The following is a 23,582-nucleotide window of genomic DNA, read 5'->3' as shown; positions in this document are numbered from 1 at the left end:
ATTGCCTATACTCATTGTTTGTGTGTGGCTCGTCGTTCTCGTCCACGTTCTCGTTGACCTGCTCCCATTCCTCAATGTACGCCTGGTGGAATGCGTGTCAATCAGTGACCTTCTGTTTCTTCTTACGATCCACGCTGCACGTCACGTTAGATGTTACTGCTAGGCAAAATTTAGTTAATGGTATTGGAAATAATTCAAATAGGAAAAGACTTACCTGTGTAACTCCACACTAGTCGAGGTCGCAGGTGTTGGCCAAATCTGCCTGATCCCAAACTGACGTGCTACTCGATCTGGTAGGTGGTACTCAACAGCATAGAAACATATGAGAGGGCACTTCATCCTGTAAAGATCGTCGTCGGCCGCACACATGAAGCTAACGGCAAAAGGAAGTGTGTCCTCTCCTTCGTAAGGCTGCCAATTTACCTGCAACATGTCAAAACAAGATGTTAGTTATTATACTAAAAGAGTACAAAGCATGTTAAAAAATTTTGACTTACACTATGAGCCGTGAGCGCGTCTAGCTCGTTGATGTAATCCAGGTACGCGCGGTCCAACCTCGTATGGCCAACCTTAACCTGATCCCAAAGATATGCCCAAAGGAACCAACATGTTGTTCGCATCACAAGATATGGCTATAAGAAGTGTGCCCCTATATTTGTCAATCAAAAATGTACCATCAATAGAGAAAACAGGACGACAGTGCCTAAAGGCTTCCACACACTGAGGGAAGCACCAAAACGCACGCCCGAATATTTGCCTCCCATCCTTCCAAGCATTTGGTTTTGGGATATACTCATAATGCATGCCTGGATTCACCGCTTTGATTGCATTAAAAAGCACTGACAGCTGCTCGTACCCAGACTCCCAATCCCCATATATCATCTTCCACGCTCGCTGCTTAGCCCTCCAAGCTTTACCATAAATTATCACATAACCTCCATAAATCTCCTCAACAGTTCTGATAATTGTTCTAACTTTCATGTTGGGTTGTTCCTTCAATATTCTCATCAACCGCTTCGCAATTAGGGTAGATGTTAACTGCGGATGTCTCACTATAAGCTCATGGTTAGCACAATTGTGTGGACCGACAACTTTTGTGATCTTCCACTTCCCGATGATATTTTGCTTTCTTGCACAAACCCTCCATGGGCACCGTTCCTTGTCACACACAACTGTGTAACGGCGCTCCGCATATGAATGCGACACTTTGTAAGGTCTCTTCCGTATCACCGCAAATGCTTGCAACCATCTCTTCAATGCGGGAATGTCCTTAAATACCCTTCCCTCCTCAATAACCATACTAGGACTAGCTTCATGAGCTTCTAGGAGCTCATCATCACGTCCTTCTGCAAACGCCTGATCGGAAAGAGTAAGATCGCTAAACTCGTGAACTATCGGATCACGACATCCAGGGAAGATACGCCTGAACATCTCAATATCACTCTCTGTTATCTCTCCAACAGGGTGATCATCATCAGAATCAAGATCCACTCCCATCTCGTATGTATCTGCATCATTGATAATTTCAACACTATTGGAGCCACGCAATCCATCTCCACATTGCACTTGCGCAGCAACTAGAGGCACATCCACATTTTCTGGAATATCTCCTGCGACATTAAGTACAAATATGAGTAAAGAAGAAATTGATGGAACGAATGGGGTTAGCTCCCAACAACAAAACTGATAAGACACTTACTCGGATCATTTTGAGTGAAAAGGAACTCATTAGGAGAGTCCACCACATCATCAACAATCTGACAACCATGTCCAACTACTTCATTGGGGGCAGATTCAGCATCGGGAATCGTAGGTGCAACCTCCACGTCCATAACAGGTTCTGGGACAGGAGGATCGAAGTGTGCCCGTTGACCCATTGGTCGGGAAAACCAACGAGGATTTGGATCAACTCCCACCCGACGAACAACCACTTCAACACTTGGGGAATGACCATTCATAACCATTCTCACATATTTTTCCCACTGGCCTGCACACCAAATTGGGACCATCTTCCTTTGAATGTTGAGAAGGGAACCTAGGTGAAGTATGCCCTCGACTGTGATTTCATCATCTCCATGACAATGTAGCTCCTCCCGAGCCCTTGCAAGCAACTCACTAAACGAGGGTTTCTCATCAAATATCACAACCTCGCACTACATGGCAACAAACTTAACACATCCGTAGTCATCCCTTTCCACGGTACCTCCATGATATATGCTCACTACGTTCTCCATCTAGTACATCAATATAACGACGCACAATTCATTTAGTCCATAATAAATGAAGCATTCTAAGTACAAGGTATCTAGTATGAAATAAGATAGTATCAATTGACTACTAACTACTAAATACAACTAATTAACTATGTCATACAACTAACTAACTATGTCACCTAATATGTACATATGTACTTAACTATACAACTACTCGTAATAACTAGTTTACTATGTAACTATACATCTAACTACGTAAACGAAATTGCAAATCCACCTGGTTAAATAGTGTCATGAGTGTTCTCCATTCCTTCTATCATTACAATTCATATGAAAAACCTACCAAATTATATTAGTTTTCATAGTTAACAATTCTATCTATCTGTCAATTTATCTATCTAACTATTTTATCTAACAATTCTACCTACCTATCTAAATTCTACCTAACTATTCTAATTTCTCAATATAACTATTTTATCTAACAATTCTACCTATCTATCTAAATTATAATATAACTCTTCTTAGAGTTTTACATCACTGCTGCACACCGGCGGCAAGGGGTGGGGGCGGGCGCCGGGGGTGGGGGCGGGGGGTCGGGCGACCTCCGGCCGTGGAGGGCGCGGGCGCCGGGCCGTGGGCCACTGGTGTGGGGGGGGGCGGCCTCCAGCTGGACCGGGAGTGGGCACAGGGCGGGGGGTGGCCGGCCTCCGGGCAGGGCGGGCGCGGGGGCCCGGCCGGGGGGCACCGGCGGGGCGGGGCGCCTCCTGGTGCCGGGCAGGGCGGGGCGGCTCGGGCCGGGCGGGCGACGACAGCGCCGGCGGGGCGCCTCCTAGCGCCGGGCGGGGCGGGGCGGCTCGGGCCGGGCGGGGGCAGGCGGGCGCCGGGCGGGGTAGGGCGGCTCGGGCCGGGCGGGGGCGGGCGGGCGACGGCGCCTGCAGCGGCGGCGGCGGACTCCGAGGGCGGCGGCGCGGGTTTGAGGATGCGAAAAGAATCTGATGCGCAAAAGGAAGGAGTGCTCGGTGCTATGGTAAAAGGCTTGGTGCCAGGCTCGGTGGCGCCAAGCCTTGGCACCAGGGCTTGGCGCCACATAATCCATCACACACCACGTAATCCATCACACGCCATGTGGTCACACCATGGCGGGGACTTTGGCGCCATGAAGGCTGGCGCTAAGACGTTAAGGGTCCATTTTTGGAATTGGTTCCGCCAAGAGCCTATTTGTGAAATTTTTTTGCGAAAAGGATCAAAATAAAAAAAAGCAATCAAAACCAACAAAATTCCAATGCTCAATGACCTCAAATTCTGACTTCGAGGTGCCCTACTCATATTTTCATACCCGCACCTGTGAGATTGGCGCAAGACTTTCTACCTACCTTTTTGTAGTTTAGAAAAAGGTAATGATCTTGGGTCCATATCAACATCCATATGTTTGGACAACGTCACAACAGGCACATGAGACGACCTATTTTTCTGGGCATAACAATGATACATAGAAGGAATAAGGCCACTATCTCACATATATAATTCTGGTCTTGACTCGTCACATCACGCTAAAATGGCCCGTAGCTTTGTGCCATCAATCGTGCATGGATGAAAATTGTATCATAGGCCATACTGCCATAGTGACATTTTTGCATTCTTTTTCCCAGTGCTGAGAAAATAATGTTTTCTATATACGTGCCTCTCGCACACATGCTACTCACATGTGCAGACAGCACACCTGACCTGACAAGGGAAATCCCCACACACCCAGTTCCGTGTGTTGGTTCAAGTCCAACTCGCGGGAGCAGGGCGGCTATAAAACCAGCCGCAAGCTCCTTGCAAGCATCCCCCACCTCCAGCAGTTAGTGTCCACCAAATCCATAACGATCTCCAACTAATCCGCCACAGTATCAGCAGTAAGCTCCCTTCAGCCTTGACTACCCCGCTCCGCCTCCGAGCGTTCAGGCCGGGGCTGCTTCCTCGCCCCGCCCCCGTCTCGCAAGCCGCCTCTTCAGCTCGTTGGTTTCGCGGTGAGTGCATTCCTACCGTTCCTTTCTATCGCGAAAAGGTTGGATTTTGCTGGTTCATGGTGAACTTTTGTTGATTCCTGATAGAATTTTGGGGAGGGAAATCAGAAAAGTGCGGTTCTTGGACTGGGATCTTATCTTTATTAATGGTACTCGAAGGCGATATATGCTTGGTAAACTAGCGGGAATATACTGCATCAAGATTCATGGTTTGTTCTGTCGATTAGCCCTTAAGCTTTTTTTTTGAAGGAACAGGAGGGGCAAGCCCCTACTGATTATATATAAAAGAAAAAATCCTTTTAAAGTTACAGACTAGGAAAAAAACAAACAAGAAAAAAAAAGGGGAATAGCCAAAGGAAAATTACAAACTATCGATCCAAGCCGACATGGCAGGAACAGAACTAGGCTTAGCTCTTAGCATAACAAGAGAAAATTCGTAGATAAATTTCCTTCTACAGGAATCAACCGAGGAATCTTCGTTGTTGAACAACCGATCATTCCTAGTCGTCCAGATGCACCAGGACATCAAGATGGTGATTTCCATGAAGAATGGCACTGCTAGCTTGCTTCTGATGAGATTGATAATATGAACCAGAGGCCGAGAGGTGATGACTGAAACCCCTATAGAAGCCCAGCAAGCCTTTGCAAAGTTGCACCTTAGGAAGAGGTGGGTAACAGTTTCCAATCTTTGGAGGATGCAGAGTTCACAAGCACACGAATCTAAAGCCATGTTTTTCCTTCTTAATAGGTCTCTAGTACTGAGTCGATCCTTGAGAAGTAGCCAGAAAAACACCTTATGCTCATTCGGCATTTTGATCTCCATATCCATAGGAAGGCTGGATGAACCTCTCTGTGTCCAATGAGAGCTTTATATGCCTTTGATGCTGAGAAGTTATGATTACCCCATATGTATTGCCATTGATCTTTGTCAGTCGAGGGCTGATTACTTAGTAATATCTCCTCCAGTTCCTAAAATTGCTGATGCGCCTGAGTTGAGAGAGGTAAGTGAAAGTTCTGAATAAAGTTTGGCCGATTTGCAATAGTCTTGTATGAGATGAACTTGTTCTTGGCAAAAGAGAAAAGTTCTGGGAATGCCATTGAGGGTACAATGTTATTCCAGAGGTCAGTCCGGAAGAGGACAGTGGAGCCGTCTGCAATAACAGCAGAAGCAAGTCCTTTGAAGGAGTCAAGGAGCTTGACAATGTCTCTCCACCAAAAGGATCCCTTTTTGAATTGTCCAGGCAGTTTACCATTGGAATAGTAATTTTCCCATAATAAGTGGACCCAAGGGATATCAGCCCTGTTGAAAAATTTGTGTAAGAACTTGAGTAGAAGAGCATCATTGTGGACTGAGAGGTTTATGACTCCTAGTCCTCCTTCCTTCTTTGGTACACAGACCATAGGCCAAGCAGCTTTGGCCGGCTTCTTTGAGTTTAAATCTGCTCCACTCCATAGGCAATGTTTCCTGTATTTGTCTATATGCTTGATGACTCTTTTGTGTAGCTTCATGGTTGAAATGTAGAAAACTGCAGATGCTGAAAGCACTGAGTTGACCATTTCCAATTTTCCTCCTTTGGTGAGGAATGTCGAGGTGCATGTAAGCCTTTTTTCAATTCGCTGAATTAGAGGTAGGAATTCTTCCATGCCTGGCTTTGTAGTCCCTAGAGGAAGATCAAGGTGTGAGAACCAAGCGTGCAGGATGTACTATCTGGGAGTTGCGATATTTACTTTTTTTTGCCTCTAATAGTAGGTCAACTCATTCCCTCAAAGAGAAACCATGATTTCCTGCCCCTAGCAACGAACCATGTTTTTTTTTGGCTTATACTGCCTACATGTTTTCTTCATTGTCAGTTTGGTATATACAAGAATGAATAAATGCTTCAGGCGTCTGTACCTCTGTACCTTTCTTGCCATTTTAGTTGCATCAATGCTCTGAATAAGGAAGCAACCATTGTACTAGTCATTTCATTGCATGCAACTTCCTGAGGGATCCTGTATATGTGTATGGCTGTACGCCCGGTGAGTGACAAACTGACAACCCTTCATGGTTGTGTTTCCTCTGCCAGAAAGGCAGAAACAGTTCACAAATTTCAGGCTTAGGTGGGTTATCTTGGGTTGACGCATGTCATGGCTGCCTCAGTAAAGTTGCCTATTGCGGAAGTAGCTCATTATTTTTAAGCAGTAGTTCATGGATAGTTACTTACCAAAATGTTTTGCTATCACTGCTTCTATCACTTTGTCTTGTACAATTGGTGGCCAGAAGTAAACTTTATGGTTAATTGGTTATAGATGACGAGAAGGGTTGACTCAGTGTTAAGACAGTTAATATAACCATTAAGACATACCTAAACAAAGCTACTCTTGTAATCATCAGCGTCACTGCTCTAAAATTTGGGATTAACTTTGCTTGGATAGGGGGGCATAATGACATGAAAACTCTCACCCTTTAATAAAAGTGGGTGTCCATTTCTTCCTTTATTTTTGTATGACAGAGACTTGCTACTTTTTCGTCATCCACTGACATGTATTAGAAAGATTACCTTCTTTGGTTGTTGGCTTTGTTAGGTATCCACATATGTGTTCCCTCCACCTGTTTAATGGCAAAATTCATGATTTGTAGCCTAATTTGTTGGTTATGAAGTTGCATGTACTTCCTTTCCGGGTACCGATCCCAAAAATATACTGCATCCAGCTCACTCTTGGTCAGGCACATGAATAACATGTCATTCTAGATGTCCCTGATCGATAGTCTTTCTCTTTTTAACTTTCAAGCATTTGATTTAAATTTGTATTGTGGCAATGCTGCTTCAAGTGGTTTATGTGGCTGTTATATTCCGATGTTGATATTTGCAGAGGTTCCTCTTCAACACAAGCAGGTGATAAGGTTCTGACCTACAAGTTCCGATGACAATCTGCAGCAGTGATGAGATCATTGATGAGTTTGAGTTGCTAACGCGTGATGCTGGACGCGTGCAGCAGGATACGCTGAGAAAGATTCTTGAACTAAATGCTGATGCTGAGTATCTGAATCGCTTCAATCTTGAAAGGAGAACAGATTCCAAGAGCTTCAAATCCTGCATTCCTCTATGTGTGCATAGTGACATAGAGTCCTACATCCAAAGGATAGTTGATGGAGACAACTCACTGGTCCTAACTGGGAAGCCCATCACTTCCCTCTCCGTAAGGTATACTAGTTAAACTTTACCTTTTGTGTCTTGTTGCATCAACATGTATCTGAAATAGGTGAAGTCTAAACTTCATTGCTTCTGTCTTCTTGTTTCAGTTCTGGTACGACACAGGGAAAACCAAAGTTTTTGCCATTCAATGATGAATTGCTTGAGAGTACAATTCAAATATTCCGAACCTCATATGCTTTTAGAAACCGGTAAGGAACTTCACTTCTTACTTATGATCTTTTATAAATTATCTGCTCAATACTGATTTTAGTATATAATAATTTTGGGTGTGTAAATGTTCATAGATCCCCTCAATTTTATGATCCCAGAATTTCAAAATAATCTTTGGACATACTTGCAGTAAATATCCTATTGGTAATGGAAAAGCTCTGCAGTTTGTTTATGGGAGCAAACAAGTCTTTACGCAAGGGGGCATTCTTGCTACAACTGCGACAACAAATTTGTACAGGAGTTGGCGTTTCAAGGAAGCGATGAAGGATATCATGTCTCAGTGCTGCAGTCCTGATGAAGTCATCTTTGGTCCCGACTTCCATCAGTCTTTATACTGCCATCTATTATGCGGGTTAATCTACTCAGATGAAGTTCAGTTTGTTTTCTCACCATTTGCACACAGTCTTGTCCATGCATTTCATACCCTCGAGGAGGTATGGGAAGATTTATGTGCTGATATAAGAGATGGTGTTCTCTCAAAGCAAGTCACCACACCATCTATCCGTCAAGCTGTTTCAAAAATCTTGAGACCAAATCCTGAGCTTGCTAGTTCAATTTACAGCAAGTGCCACAATTTGAGTAATTGGTATGGGGTAATCCCAGCATTGTGGCCAAATGCAAAGTACATCTATGGTATAATGACAGGGTCCATGGAGCCATACCTAAAGAAATTGAGACATTATGCTGGACACTTACCACTGATGAGTGCTGACTACGGTGCATCTGAAGGATGGGTTGGCTCTAATGTAAACCCGACGCTGCCGCCTGAGGAGGTGACATACGCTGTTCTTCCGAATATTGCTTATTTTGAGTTCATTCCTCTGGAAAAACCGAAAGGGGAGGAAATGGAGAACAGCTCCTCTATTCACTACATAGAGTCAGAACCTGTTGGCTTAACTGAAGTCCAGGTTGGCAAAATCTACGAAGTTGTAATAACCAACTTTGCAGGTACGTCTCTTTCTCAAGTAGCATTCAAATACTGCAGTTCTGATTGTTTCTTGTGCATTGGAAATTTGTATGTTGCCATCTTGTTTACCCACTATTTTTTTTTTCATATGATGATTCAGATTATCTTACCTTGGGGGTTGTTTAGCCAGCCTCCAGCCCCAGCTTATTATAGTTCATCCATACTTATTAGTGTTTCATATCTTTGTCCTTAAGAAGGGTTTATCAGTAGTTCCATTAAAAAAAGGTTTATCAGTAGCATATTGCCTAGTAAATATCTCTGATCAGTTCTAATTTCCAGTGAAATGGCACATGTTTAATATTCTTGCTTTCCCTGTGGGCTATTGGGCCATAGGTCTATACCGATACAGACTGGGAGATATTGTGAAGATAGCGGGCTTCCACAACTCAACACCAGAGCTCCAGTTCATATGTCGCAGAAGCCTAGTCCTGAGCATCAACATCGACAAGAACACGGAGAAAGACCTGCAGCTAGCCGTCGAAGAGGCAGAGAAGCTCTTGGCCGAAGAGAAGCTCGAGGTGGTGGACTTCACGAGCCTCGTGGACAGATCCAGCGACCCGGGGCACTACGTCATCTTCTGGGAGCTGAGCTCTGGTAACGCCAGCGAGGAGGTCCTGAGCAGCTGCGCGAACAGCATGGACCTGGCCTTTGTGGACGCGGGGTACGTCGGCTCGAGGAAGATCAAGACCATTGGAGCCCTCGAGCTCCGCGTCCTCCGGAAGGGCACCTTTGGGCAGGTCATGAACCACTACCTGAGCCTCGGTGGCGCCGTGAGCCAGTTCAAGACGCCGCGGTTCGTGAGCCAGTCCAACAGCAAGGTGCTGCAGATACTGAACAGGAACGTCACCCAGAGCTACTTCAGCTCTGCATATGGGATCTGATCGTTGCTGTCCACACAAGCTTACTGATAGCTGAAATGCAGTTATCGTCTTATCATCGTCTTAGATCCTTTTACTTTGATCACTTCCTCTAGTCTACTGAAAGTGTTTGGTGTACGATCCGTCATGTTGAGGGTAGCGCAACTGTATATTGCTAGTAGCTCTTATATGTAAATATAGCTGTTTGACAGTGTGTATAGTAATGTAGCTGTGATGTAAGGTTGCTGCACTCCTAGCACTGCATTTAGCAGCCGTTATCCACTCGAGAAAATTCAGAAAAATAGCCTGTGCACTGAAGCAAAAGTTTTGTACAAGAAGCAAATTCACTCGGTCTCGCCACAACTTTCTTCCATGAGAAAAGGTGTCAAAAGTGTTCATGGGCTTAGATAAAGATCCGTCGCCGGACCCGAACTCCCTCTCCCTAAAGATTTAATTGGTCCATGAACAAGAGCAGCATGAACAGAGCAACACGTCGCATGTACACAAAACACATCACATCACACATCAAAATGAAAAAAAAAATGAAGAACGACCTACCCCAATGCAAGAACAGATCATCTTCAACTGTGACGATCAAATTTCGCCGTGCGACGGCACATCCGGCTCGACCGCAGCACCACCCTGACCGCGACCATGAACCATGCCGGCGCAGGCGCAGGCGAGCGGCGCCTGCCTCGGCCGGGCCGCCCAGGTGGCCACCGCCCTGAAGAGCGCCCGCAGCGTCACCTTCCTGCGGGCCCTGGCCGCAACGATGACCTGCTTGTTCTTGCCCCTCGTCTCTGCCGCGGCGGGCGGCTCGTCGCGGAGAGGGAGGACGCCGGCGCCGGCGAGAAGGCGCCTGTCGAGGAGCCGGCGCACGGCGGCCAGCTCGTAGGAGTCGTACAGGGAGCTCCCCGTGTCCCACACCGCCCTGCCGCTGTTGCCACCGCGCCTGGTGCCGGTGCCGCTGCTCTCCGCTCTCCCAAGATCATCATGGCGCTTCCGAGACATGCTTTGATCAAGAGCACGATCGCGAGCCTACTGGCCGGATCGAGGTGGAAGATGCAAAGACGCAACGCGATGGAGGAGAAACGGCTTGTGCGTTGATCTTTGCGTGCCCGCCTGTTTCCTGTATTTTTTTTTTTGCTGGCAACCTGATTCGTGCAAGTCGTGTGCAGGTTGGTTGGGCTATCTGTTTTTTTTTTTTTGGGGGGGGGGGGGGGGGGGGGGGGGTGGGGGGGGGGGGGTCATGTTCGGTGAGAGAGAAATGGTCCGAGGGTCTCTGGGTCTAAGAAGTTGTCCAGCGAACACACGACGCGATTTTCTGAAAACGATTATGCGCGGAGGTCAAATGAAAAAGTTGCATCGGAACCAGCTGTTCGCCAACCTCAAAGGACGTTCGGACATCTAAACTGTCTCGATGGCCCCATTTGGACACGATCAAGTCTTTTTTTTTTTGAAAGTTAGGGACGATCAAGTCTTGGCGCATGGAAATGGTCCATGACTCCCTGAGGCCGGCGTAGGGACCAGCAGATGGTAGATAATATCTGCGGAGACGGTGAGGATGACAGAGTACGATGAGAGTAGGTAGATAGTGGCGGATCAGGCCTGTCACGCACACGAACGAGACGCGAGCCACCACGAGGTGTACGCGCGTTCTGCTGCGCGGCTGGCCGGCAGCGGCAGGGCACGACGCGGCAGCGGCCACCGGCCGGGACGCCACCACCAACCACGGCGCGCGCGAGAGCACGCCGACGCGCGTGGCGCCGCGCACCGAGGCGGAACCGCCTCCGCAGGCGCACACGTACGTGCGGTGACAGCTGCCAGCAGCGTCGCGGATAAAAGCGTGCGCGGGTGCGCGCACAGGCAGCAGTCACGGGCGCGGCCAGTCCTCGGAGACGGGGAAGGAGAAGGACAGGGCACATGCGCGTTGCGCAGTCGCACTGCTCGGCTTTAAAGGTCGTCGTCGTCCAGCTGACCAGAGCTCCCTCCGTGGCTCCGTCCAAAATTCCAAAGCCGTCAAGTGCGGTGAACAGGGCCGGCGATCAGGCTCACGGGCCCGCCTCCCCTCCCTCCTCTCCTCGCCGCCCGCGCGGGGAACACTGGCCCGTCGGCAACGCAGCCCTCTCGGACTCCACCACCGGCCCACGACGCGCATGTCTGTGTGTGTGGCCACTGACCAACTCACCGGAGCCACCAGGCATGTTTTCTGCTTCGGAGGTTGTGTTAGTTTAAATTGACAGCATTTGCAAGATACGAATACAGTACGATCAAGTTTCTTTTGCGTTCTTTCTTTCTCTACTAAAAACTCAGAAGGACACAAAGTTAATCCTAAGGTCACATTTGATTCATTAGAACGACGGATGTTACATTTTCAACCATGCTCATGAAAATGTAATGCTCTATTTCTTGGTATAAAATTCCCCCGTTTCTCAAAAACTCCAACGAACACAATTTCGCGGCGAGCGACATGCATGTGACTGACCCGATCGGTACGACTTTCGAACCCCGAATTTGAACTAAGCTCCTACACAATGTGTACGGTTGACTGTTGACTCAGGGATGATGTAAGGAATCGATCCTCATAGTTTAAGAGGAGGAAGACGTGAATTAGATAACTTAAAACCTTAACCATTAAAACCTTAACCAATAACTTCCACTACTGTTGCATCAAACTTAAACTAGATCATGCTATCAAGATGTACAATTATGATTGATCTAGTATGAAACCCTCATCCAAAACAAGTTTTGCAACATAGAGTCAATCCTAGCAAAATACTACACTAAGAATGCACAAGTTGCAAGAATGTAATGCGGAAACGTAAAGGAGAGAATGAGGGGAAACAAACTCGACACAATGATTTATCCCATGTTATCGGTAGGCACTAAGCCACCACTAGTCCAAAACACTCACACAAGAGTATTACTTCCCAGTCACCCAGTCTCTTCCTGGACACCCTTTGACTTGCCACAAAGCTTGGCCACTAAGGCTCATGCCAAGGTCCCCGGTCACCTTGATGCCGTCTCCACCGAGGAGCTTCTTCACGAACGAAGGGGGTCTCCACGTCTCCCGCACACGATCGTCGACGCTGCTCTACACCAAGCCAGAGGGTCGAAGACTTGCTGGCGAACTACAAAGGCTCTAAGGCGCCGGCACACCCTGTACGAAGGTGGTTTAGAACATGATCATAAGGTAGGCACACCTTGCACTCTCTCTTCTGTAGACCTATCCTAGCACTAATCACTTTCCTAAGCTTGTGCTATACCTTTGACGGATCATTTAAGCACTTTTAGTGGCTTGGATGTGTTCTTGATGTGTCTTACTCTTCAATAGACTCCTGCACACTTCAACTTCATCCAGCAACTCCAAATGGGCAAGTGGAGGGGTATAAAAAGCCCAAGAGCTTAAAGAACTTTTGCGCCAACAACTAGTTAAAGTATACCATCGGATGTTCCGATGGTCTGTTTTGGCATGCATCGGAATATCCGATGCAATTAGCGTTGGCCTCCTCGCGTCCAAGTTTTTCACTGACACATCCAACATTCATCTGATGCTTCATCACATGGTACCGTCGGATTATCCGATGCTGAAGAGATTCTAACCAAAACCTCTCTGTAACTTCGCAAAGTAAATATACTTCGTCCGACGCTCCCCTTAACCTACCATCGGATCATCTAGTGCTATAGTGCTTTCCTCGTCTTCCGAGCCTTCTCCTCAGATATTAGAAAATACCATCATTTGGATGCTCTAGAATACCATAGAATAATTCTAGATACCATGACTTGGTCATTTGAATACCATAGCTTGAATACTGTAACTTAACTTGAGAACTAGAAAACCTACAAAACACATGCTTAACGTCGTCAAAATACAAACTATATTTAATGGGCATGTTCGCTACACACGGTCTTGTCGATACAGTACAGCTGCAGATACGCATCCGCGCTGCAATCTTTGACTCTACGGTCTATACTTCCCCCAGGCCAAGCCGCCAAACCCACATGTCGCATCACGACGGTCACGGCCATGGGCCACGGCATCCCTGCTCCCCTCTTCTTGGGGTGCCGTGCCTGCACCCTGCAGTGCCATGCGCCAACCATTTTAGGCCGCTCACGTCCGGACGCTTAAGAGTTTGGTGGGCGCTGGACTCGCTGAGCTCACCTGATTGTATTTGTTGCTTGGTGAGGAGCCAGCCAAAACGCAGACTTCCCAGCGACCCAGCGGATGACACGGCTCGGCCGTGCCCGCTGCCGACACGTCCGGCCTCTGCAAAGCCTCCTGCTGTGCTGATCGAGGAGAGCACTAGCAAGACGCGGCCGAGAGCGCCAGACGAAAACCACCGCCCCCCACCGGTGCGGTGCCCGGACAAGCATTGACTCCGGGCACGAGAGCGGAGAGGACAGCGGCAAGAGCAAAAGCACCGGGTCCTTGTACCTGTCGGTCCGGCGCGTTCGCGTGTCCCCGTGCGGGCGCCTCCCTTTGTCCTTTCGGCCGGGCAGAAAAAAGGCAGGGATGAAATTGATACCGCTGAAACTTTAGCACATTTAGCACATGTCACCTCGGATGTTTGATGTTAATTAGAAGTATTAAATTTAAGCTAATTACAAAACTAATTGCACAGATGGAGTCTAATTCGTGAGACGAATCTATTAAGCCTAATTAGTTCATGATTTGACAATGTTGTGCTACAGTAACCATTTGCTAATGATGAATTAATTAGGCTTAATAGATTCGTCTCGCAAATTAGTACAGGGATTCTGCAATTAGTTTTATAATTAGCTCATGTTTAGTCTTTATAATTAGCATTTGAACATTCGATGTGACACTGCTAAATTTTAGCACCTAGTATCCAAACACTCTCTAAGAAAGTAGATCTCGCAGCACAAGGACAAGTACATGATCTAATCTTCCTACTTGGTTACGAAGGAAGGAATGCGTGGCTCAAAAATTCAACAACTCGTAACAGGGATAACGGCAAGAACGCGTCCACCAGACCCGGGAACATGAAAGAGGCTAGCCGACCTGCACCCTCTTTCATTTCCCTCTGCCAGGAGGGAGTTCTCGAGGGGTTTGTTGGTGACATGATCGTAAGTGACTAGGAGGAACATACCGCCAAAAATCCATGATTTTGGTTCACCACATACACCGCACCAATTCGCGCGTGGTATATGTCCTGAATAGAGCAGATAATGCAACTAGGAGTACTCGTAGAAGAAAATGAGGCTTTTCCGCGGCATCTCTTGGGTAAGCAACAACCTTTCGCCAACGCCAATCCAGGGGAACCTGTGGTGCACGCTAGCTGGGCTGCCCTGACAAACAACAAATTCAACAAAGCAGAGGCTGCATCTACACCACCAGCCTCCCGCTCTGTGTTCGATTCCATCGCTTGTGCCTCGCGTTCTTTGTTCCATTCTCTCTTGTCAATTCTTGTCAAGCGGCCGGAGTTGGGCAGCGATCGAAGGGAACGCAAGCCGGCAGCCGTCGCGTCCCACGACGAAGGGAACACGGAAACGTTCGCGTCCATAGATCATAGTAGATGCTTTTCTTATCTGATGATGATGGCAGGATCGATGCTTGGCAACCGGGAAAAGAAAAAAAATCGATGTTCTAGAAGCCAAGGGTTCCTTATAAAAGAATACCTGAAAATAAACACAATAGTCAGAGTGTACAGTCTTTCTTAAGAAAAAAAGGATTATCAATCTTAATCATGTGTACTGTCAAAGGTTTCCGGTACGGTCTATGGCAAATTCACATAAAAGGATTATCAATCTTAAGTAACTTCGAGTGAAGGAAATGATGAAACATTGTTCAGGCAGCAGGTCCAGTCCCATAAATGCTTTAGTAAACTGATGACATGCTGCCAACTACAAAAATAAGTGTTCTAGAAGTAAGGTGTAGAATAAGGGTATGGAACTCGAAAAAAAAAAACCCCGAACCCTGCTCACGCACTATCCTCCCGTTGTCTTCCATCATCCCTGCACGAAAAACTGTGATACAGCTGCCAAAGGCCATGGGTACTCATGTCATGTCGAACGGCTCACATGCGAGCTCCACCTGGCCCTGCACATGCTGCAGCCAGGAGCCTCCGTCCCGTGAGGGTCGTGACACAGGACCTGTGGTCCAACGAAACATGTCGCCTACAGTGGCTTTTAATCGCAACGCTATTAGGTCGTCGAAACATATAATTTTCGTTGACAAGCAGTATTCTTTCCCAGATCGGTTTCCAGTAATTTTCTATAGGCACGGGAAGTGTCACTGAACTGTGAACAAGGGCGCCGGAATCTCACTAGCTCGGATCCGGTTATCTTTATTAGTACAAATCTTTTGTTTCTCTGAACATGGGTGCCTAATGTACACGACAACACTTCTCTGGCACACGGCATCGTACGTACAGCTAACAGTCTACTGTGTATGTACAAATCTAATGTGCAGTCGCTTACACACAATCTGTTGTGAAAGGCACTCCAACTATACCTCCTTCATGGCCCAACTAACTAACACATGCCATGCTGAAGGCCCCGAGTCCCTTTCACCGGTAACCAGTTGCAACGCCATATTCCCTCCTCCAAGCAAACCCCTATTTAATTCCGATTCCGTTGCGACGTTCACGTTAATAATGGGGAAAACTGCAAGCGTTACCGAACTTGGACCGTACTATACCACAGTAACATGTTCATACGGTGGTCAAGTGATTAAAAAAAATACTATTTATTATTATTATTATTATTTTCTCGTTGCTTAAGCCAGAGGGAGAGAAATGGGGAAACCGAAGCCGCCGCGCCAGGCTCCCGCCAGCTGTGCGCCCGTGGCCCACCACGGGCGCACGCCTCCAGGTGGGCCCGCGGATTTGACCCCCCGCGTCAGCGGCGCAGCCAGATCGTTCCAAAGGCGGACCACATCCCCACGTAACTCAGCGGCGCACGGGGCCCTCCGGGAACCCAGATATCGCGGAAAGGTCCCTAGGGAGCCCGCCGCTGTATAAAGCCTTTCTTTCACTTCGCTCCCTCGTCGTCTCCGTTACAAACGCGCACGCTGCCGCCGCTCCCCGACACTACTCTGCTTCCCTCCTCTCCTCTCTCTGTCTCTCTCTCTCATGGCGGACTCCTCGAGCCGCGGGGAGAAACCCTAATGGAGAGCCGGCGGCGCCGCCACGCCCCCGCGCCGTAGCCTCGACGCAGCGACCTCTGTCGGAAGGTAACCGCCGTCCTGCATCCCCCGCCTCTCCCGTCCCCGTACAAAACCGACAGATCTTACTCCATTCCCCACCTCCCCTCGGAAGAGGGTGGCCACCTCTGATCTGTTCCTCTGCAGCCCTAACCCTCTACAAATTTCGCGCGACTCGTGCAGGACAACGCCGGCGCTTGCCGATCCGGTGGGAAAGGTGGGGGGAGTCTCGCCTGGCGGGGAGGCGCCCGCCATGGGGAGCGATCTGAAGGAGATGAAGTACAGGCGGAGGATTGGGGTGGAGGAGCGCCCGCAATGCAGCGACCCGAGGGGCGGCGCGGACTGGGCCGCGCTGCAGCAGGACCCCGTCGAGCTGCTGCGCAAGCTGGACGAGCTGAGGGACCAGATCACGCGCTCATGCCACGTCGTCGGCCAGCCGCGGGAGCACCGCAGGGTCAGCCGCCGCGCGGTCTCCATGCTCCCTGAACACCTTGAGCCGCCACCTCAGCCGGGGTACCACCGCTCCCGCTATGGTGGCCGGTATGGGCACGGCTTGCCACCACCCAGCCCATACGCCCCGCAGCGCCCTGAACATGGGGAGAGGTATGTGAGGCAGTCTAGTGGGCATTACCGCCAGTACCCTGGGAGGCAGTGGGAGAACGGTGGGATGGCGCCTGGGAGCTACCATCACTATGGGTGTGCTTGTCCGCACTGTCTGCACGGGCAGAGGGCTGCGCCGCAAGAGGAGAACATCCCAATGGCGAGATACTTTGCTGGGCAGCATGAATCGTACCGGTTCGAGAGGTCACCATCTGTTTCGTCTGATTATGATCGGAGGTCCGTGGCGTCATCGCTTTACTCTCATCGGACGGTATTGAAGAGGAGGGCAGAGTTCTTCAGGAAGAAGGCAGAACATATCTGTCGTCCAGTGGATGGCGCTGCACCTTTTGCCGTGTGCAGTTCATGTTATAAGCTACTGCAGATGCCTGTGGAAAAATGCATAGGGAGGAAGAAGAATCGGTTTCAATGTGGGTCTTGTTGTCAGATAATCAGTTTGAAGCATGATGAAGGAAAAGGAATTCCCTTGACACCATCATCATCCTTATATGTGCCTGAAATGGAGCAGAGCTCAAATGATCAGATGATGAAAGATTCCACTCATCAGCGCCAAGAAGATTTCAATTCCGTGTTCTACAATGCAAACGAGCATAGCAGCATGCAGTTCAACATGGATTTTGCTGATGATAATTCACTTTCTTCTACCACCAGTCATGGCAGGACTGACAAAGAATATGGGTCAAACAGGAGCATCCAGTCAAAAGCAGAGGGTCTCTCTTTCTCTCCAAGCAGGTCTCTGGATGCTGGTAGCCCAAAGGATATATTGTGTGAAAGAGATGCAGGCTGTGAGGCAGAGCCTTCAGTAGATGGTTCAGTTACCCCACGATCTCCAGTTTTAGAGGACAAACTTGTTGACCCATTGTGCACCCAAGAAAAAGGTAACGATGAGGATGCAATGGCTTACAGATCAGACATAACTTGCAAAGAAGAATATGATGTTAATGATGACTATGATGAGAGCGTTAGTACAAGAAGCAAACAAAAGGGCAATGATGATGACAAAGATGCTACTGAAGATGAAAGCTCACGCAGCAGTTACGAACAGAAAGACAAGGAAGATAACTGTTGCAACCTTGAAGGTGGTAACAAAATGCACAAGCAGAATAGTGTGAAAGATGACAGTAGTAGCCTTGAAGATGGAAGTGAAAAGTATGAGTATACAAACATTAAAGATGACAATAGCAGCCCTGGAGGAAGTGAGGACAGCAGTAAATATGAGCCAAAGGCCAAAGGAGATGAAAAATGCGTTCTTGGATCTGAAAACATTAGCAACAACTGTGATGAAGACAACAAAGACAATGCCATCGAAGCTGGAAGCACAAGTGAGAGACATGACGAGCTGAAAACGGAAGAAGATTATGGGAAATTGCAGAGGCCATTTACTGAAGATGCCAATTCCCCAGCAGAGAGTGGCTCATCAGTTAATGGGCGCACAAATTCTGGGTTTTCTCGGGGTTCATCAGAGGCTGGGTTAGATGAAGATCAGTCCTCAACTGGTAAGAGTGGGGACTCATCATTTTTTGCTGGTTTCTTGAAGAAAGGCTTCAAGGACCTGTCTTTATTAAATAAGTCCATGGACAGTGCTAAGGTTTCAATTAATGGTCATCCAATCTCTGAAAGAGCCCTTAAGAAGGCAGAAAAGAAAGCAGGTCCTGTTGACCCTGGTTCGTATTGGTAAGTGATTGCTATAGTAGAAACAGTTTGATATATATATATATATATATATATATATATATATATATATATATATATATATATATATATATATATTGCAAACTGTTTATTCTATTCTGCAGTAAGTAACGCGAATTCACAGTTAAGGAGAAGTAAAAACCATCACCAGCATTCACCATCATTTAGCCAGAAGCAAATCTGATTTATTAGCAGAAAATTATGATGAAGGAGAAGGACATCTGAAAGGAGTTATTATGAACATGTAGTTGTAGAAGAATAGCAGCTCCTTCTGAAACTCTTTCCCAAGCTTACAGCACACTTTGTTTCTAGTTCTGCGTGTGGATGTGCCTGATTTTGATCTTGGTTTTGCTTCCTGAAACAATCAGCACACATATCATATTTGATATGTAGAGAGGCTTTTTACCACCCTCCTTGCTGCTAGAGTCTCATATTACTGGTGATAATTTCATTCTTGTTTGTGTTTCTAGTGCCCCCACTAAAATGCTGTAGCTCAAATTCAGTGCGTCCTGTAATTTGCATACCCCTCCCCCACCCAGAACCACTAAAAGTTTGCTTGGATGCAGTCTCTACTCTTCCTGTTGTCTTAGTCATTGCCTCGTGCATGCATAATTATACTACTGAGGACCTTATTCTTTGACCCGTTGTCTTATTGAGCTGAAATGAAATTATATTTACTAAGTGCCAAACTCGGTTGCAATAATTAGGTGGTGTTTTCAATATATTTTGTGCAATAGTGTTAGTAGCTGTTGACGTATTGTATTTTGTCAGCTTTCTGATCTTCTTACCTTTAGTTTGCATCAACTGTGACATTTAACCTGAACCCTGAACTGTTGAATGGATGTTTACCTGTAACTTTTGAATATGCATTTTTAGCTTGGCTAGAGAATTGTTTTGGTAATGATAATGAAAAATGCATTGGTTGTATATTAATCTCTGGCGTGCATTATCCAGCTAATTATTTATTGTGTGAGGTGTTCGATTGAGCCCTAATGACAGATGCTGTTGTAGGATTAACTTCTGTTGGTTCTTTGGAATTTCTTTTGTTTGAAAAAATGCTGACATCTCCCTTACTTCTGTTCATAATTTAGGTACGACTACCGTGCTGGTTTTTGGGGTGTCATGGGCAGAGAATGTATTGGCATTATCCCTGTAAGATGAGTTCTTTCTACATAAAGGTGTTCTACTTCTCTTAGAAAATAAATTCTCACAAATAACTTTTTTTGTATACAGCCATTTATTAGAGAATTCAATTATCCGATGGCCAGAAATTGTGCCGGTGGGGATACTGGTGTTTTCGTCAATGGCAGGGAGCTTCATCAGAGGGATTTAGATTTGCTTGTGGGAAGAGGACTGCCGCGGATATCTGGAAAGTCATATTCTATTGAGGTATCTGGAGATATAACTGATGAAGCAACTGGAAAAAAGCTACGCAGTCTTGGAAAACTTGCTCCCACGTAAGTTTCTTTACATGCTTTAATTTTGTGCTTGTGTGGAAAAAGTTAAATCTTTTGTGGTTGAACATTTGGATCCATTTTTTCTACATTCATTTCTTTGCCATTGCATGTTATCATAAGCGTGGAGCTCCTTTACATATTTTTTAAGAAAAACTAGGAGCACAATGCACTCTTTGCTTCTAAGGCCTCTGATTCCATCTACCACAAGCATCGATGAAGTGACTCATGCGAGAAGAAACATCTGATGGGTCCCAGAAATGACAGGAGTTACATGGCTATGAGTATTTCTTTTGAAAGGATAATGCTTTGACCTATCCTATTTCACCATCTTGATCTTGTAACATTCCCATTTTCTCACATTTAATGATTTAGAATGGCTAGTGTTGATTTCTGGCCTGTTTGACTCTAGGCGTTGTGTCATGGGACGTCCTGAGGTGAAACGACCGTACAAGCAAACTTAACATGATGGAAAGTCCCACAAATTTGGATATGGATTTGAATATTAGTGTAAGCAAAACCAACCTATTCAAGATTGACGTCCACTTCCACTTAAACCACAGTGCCCTCTGACGTAGAAATTTCAGCTAGATCTCTTAGTGATAAGCTTCCAATCTTACTCTCCTCTGCACATAAGCTTCCATATTCAATGCTCCGTTTCAACTTCTCTAGAACATACACTTCATTTCACCTGTCGTCCAAGTCTTCAACTCCACCTGAACGAATTAACTTTCAATTATTTATTTGTAGCTAGCACATGAATTCTTTACAGGTTAGAATTGTTGGACTGCAAAGAGCCTGCTGATCCAAAAGCCAGCCATAAGGTGGGGTCTCCCCCATTTCTAAACCATGTCTGCCAAATACCATCGTGGGGCTTTCTCTCATTAAACAAAACAATCGTTGGTGTCTATTCCAACTAATTTCCAAGCCCAGCACCACAAGTGATGATTGAATCCTCTGTAGATGTGCATTGGCATCTGCCTTGCCAATTTTTGCGAGTGACCTGTTCTTTAAACTGTTATCTTTATATCTACTGTACAAGCATATGTACACCTTAGCTCAGGATCCTCGAGCAGTTTGTGCCAACGATATTCTGAGGCCCTGGGTTCTTGCTATTTAACATTTGACACATCATGTATTTCTTGGTCAGGCTGCTTCCAATATATTCGGTCATCCACTTACAGTTATCTGCTTTTTATTGAATAGGATTGAGAAGTTGAAGCGTGGTTTTGGCATGCACGTCCCTGAAGAGTTTAGATAGCTGGCTCTTGTACAGCATCTTGGTTTTGCTCATAATGCACTCTTCAAAGCTGACCATGGGTGGCCAAATCTGTGATATCTTGTGATATTAAATCTCAGATTTCTCCAAGTTGTTGGACTGGAGCTCTACAAGTAGTACTTAAATCCTGGGTTTCCTGAACATGATGCTACTCAAGAAGCCAGGATCATGTGGTTAAGTGACTTACTACCAATAATCTCCGTCCTGCTAATTCCATTCCTTTGATGGAAGGAAGTTTGCTAGTGACTCAGTCTATCAGGCAGCTCTAACTTCACTGCTCTGCCTGTACATGCTATTCTTTATCTGTGTTATCATTGTCGGTACATTGCCCGCCCGCCCCATCACAGGCACAGAAGCGCATATTTAGATGTATGAGCAATTATCGGCTTGTAATATATTGGTAGAGCTATGCTTCCCCTAACATATATATGTATATATTGGCTCTTGATTCTTGAGACTCCTTGCCGATATGATGGCATTCCCCTCCCCTGGAGCTCCCCTGGCTCGTTCTGTATGTGCAACTCATCTTGCCCATATAATGTACAGCTGCAATTCTGATGCCAAACCTGGTATTCAAGATCACGGGCATGGCCGCAGTTGCTCAGGTACAACTGTACACCAGCTCTCATTGTATTAACTTGCTTCGCATGAATGTGTCACTTGCAGGCTTGCAGCTATGCATGAAGCTGCTGGATCTTCAGCATTCCTGGAACTGTTGTCGTGAGCTGACGGGGTTGCAAGAAGCTGCTAGATCTTCAGCATTTCCGAAACCGTTGTCGTGAGCTGATGGACTGATGGGGCCAGTTTATTAAGACCACATATTTACTTCACACCTACCTGACTTTTTTTTCTGTCGACTCGACAGCAATACAAATCATGCAAGCACACTGAAACTGGTCTCTTCGTCAGACCAGAAGTGACGCTTCTGGTTTCGATACTGGGGGAACCGTCTGCTGTTACTTGCACTGATTGAGCCGGAATCGGATCTACTCCCTCCGTTCCATATTACCTCGTTTTGACATTTTTAAATTCATAGCTTTTGTTATGCATCTAGATAGTATATCTAGATATGTAGTAAGAATTATGTATATAAAAAAACTAAAATGAATAGTAATTTAGGACGGAAGGAATATCTTGCTAGCTCTCCTGATAGCATCTCCAAGAGTGTCCAATAATTTTACTCCCAATAAGTCAGGATTGGGAGTTGCCCAAAATAAATTGGGCAGATAAAACATGCCTTCCTCCAACAGTTCCAATTTCCATTTCCAAAAATTATGAAATATCCCACGCATCATCCTTTTTCTTATTTTTCAAATTAGCAGTGATCTTTTGCCTTGGACTTTTCCTGAACGACGCCACTCGCGGTTCTTTCGTCGCGGCGCCGCCGGGCCATCCACTCGCATCCTCGTGTTTCTTTTCCTCTCAGCGGCGCCAGGCCATCTGCTCGGCACCACCGCTGCTCCACCAAAGACATGCCCTGTGGTGTGCGCGCCAACGGCGAGGGTGGCCTGTGCACGGCTAAGCGATGATAAGGGGTAGCGAGTGCAAACTGAATTTATCTAAAGTTCAAACCCCATATAATAACATTCTCAATCTCTTCTCACATGACTCAAAGATATTGCAAATCAGATAGATACAAATTAATCATGACACACGAGTATTCATCAAATGAAGTAATAAAAAAAAATCTTGCTCTGGAACTTGAATTTAGATTAGCCCAACTCGATGGGACGACCTGGACTCATGGAGACGGCCGCATGGCTCCCTGTCAGGCCACGCACCGCCGCCGTCCTCGACGCTTGCGCCAGCGTCGCTTGCGGAAAGCGGAGAGGCCGGCGGCAGGGTGATGCAGTGCAAGGCACGCGGCGTCACCTCCTGCGGCAAAACGGATGAACGGAGGAAAAATGGCGTCTACGGGAGG

General features: G+C 46.7%; 3 protein-coding genes across 4 annotated transcripts; 2 read left to right on the top strand and 1 right to left on the bottom strand.

The window, feature by feature from the left end:
* Positions 1-3,947: 3,947 nt before the first annotated feature.
* LOC117857665 (jasmonoyl--L-amino acid synthetase GH3.5) lies at positions 3,948-9,703 on the top strand. Of its 2 annotated transcripts, XM_034740464.2 has the most exons (7): positions 3,948-4,225; positions 4,681-4,889; positions 4,971-5,223; positions 7,076-7,407; positions 7,506-7,607; positions 7,760-8,577; positions 8,930-9,703. In XM_034740464.2, exons 4-7 carry the CDS (start codon positions 7,127-7,129, stop codon positions 9,475-9,477), a joined length of 1,749 nt encoding a protein of 582 aa, XP_034596355.1. In that variant the 5' UTR covers positions 3,948-4,225; positions 4,681-4,889; positions 4,971-5,223; positions 7,076-7,126; the 3' UTR covers positions 9,478-9,703. The 2 variants fall into 2 exon arrangements, with proteins under 2 accessions (XP_034596355.1, XP_034596354.1); XM_034740463.2 differs by lacking the exons at positions 4,681-4,889; positions 4,971-5,223 and having other exon boundaries at positions 3,949-4,225.
* A 93-nt stretch (positions 9,704-9,796) lies between these two features.
* On the bottom strand, positions 9,797-10,654 carry LOC117857666 (uncharacterized). The gene has a single exon (XM_034740465.2). The coding sequence runs from the start codon at positions 10,462-10,464 to the stop codon at positions 10,048-10,050; it is 417 nt and encodes a 138-aa protein (XP_034596356.1). The 5' UTR covers positions 10,465-10,654; the 3' UTR covers positions 9,797-10,047.
* A 5,797-nt stretch (positions 10,655-16,451) lies between these two features.
* LOC117856762 (uncharacterized) lies at positions 16,452-22,147 on the top strand. Its single transcript, XM_034739146.2, has 5 exons — positions 16,452-16,648; positions 16,802-18,910; positions 20,020-20,080; positions 20,162-20,385; positions 21,589-22,147. The coding sequence occupies exons 2-5, from the start codon at positions 16,872-16,874 to the stop codon at positions 21,641-21,643; spliced, it is 2,379 nt and encodes a 792-aa protein (XP_034595037.1). The 5' UTR covers positions 16,452-16,648; positions 16,802-16,871; the 3' UTR covers positions 21,644-22,147.
* Positions 22,148-23,582: the final 1,435 nt, after the last annotated feature.

The sequence above is a fragment of the Setaria viridis genome, chromosome 5, assembly GCF_005286985.2.
Source record: "Setaria viridis chromosome 5, Setaria_viridis_v4.0, whole genome shotgun sequence".
Classification (NCBI taxonomy): domain Eukaryota; kingdom Viridiplantae; phylum Streptophyta; class Magnoliopsida; order Poales; family Poaceae; genus Setaria; species Setaria viridis.
This window is presented reverse-complemented; position numbering and strand designations above follow the sequence as displayed.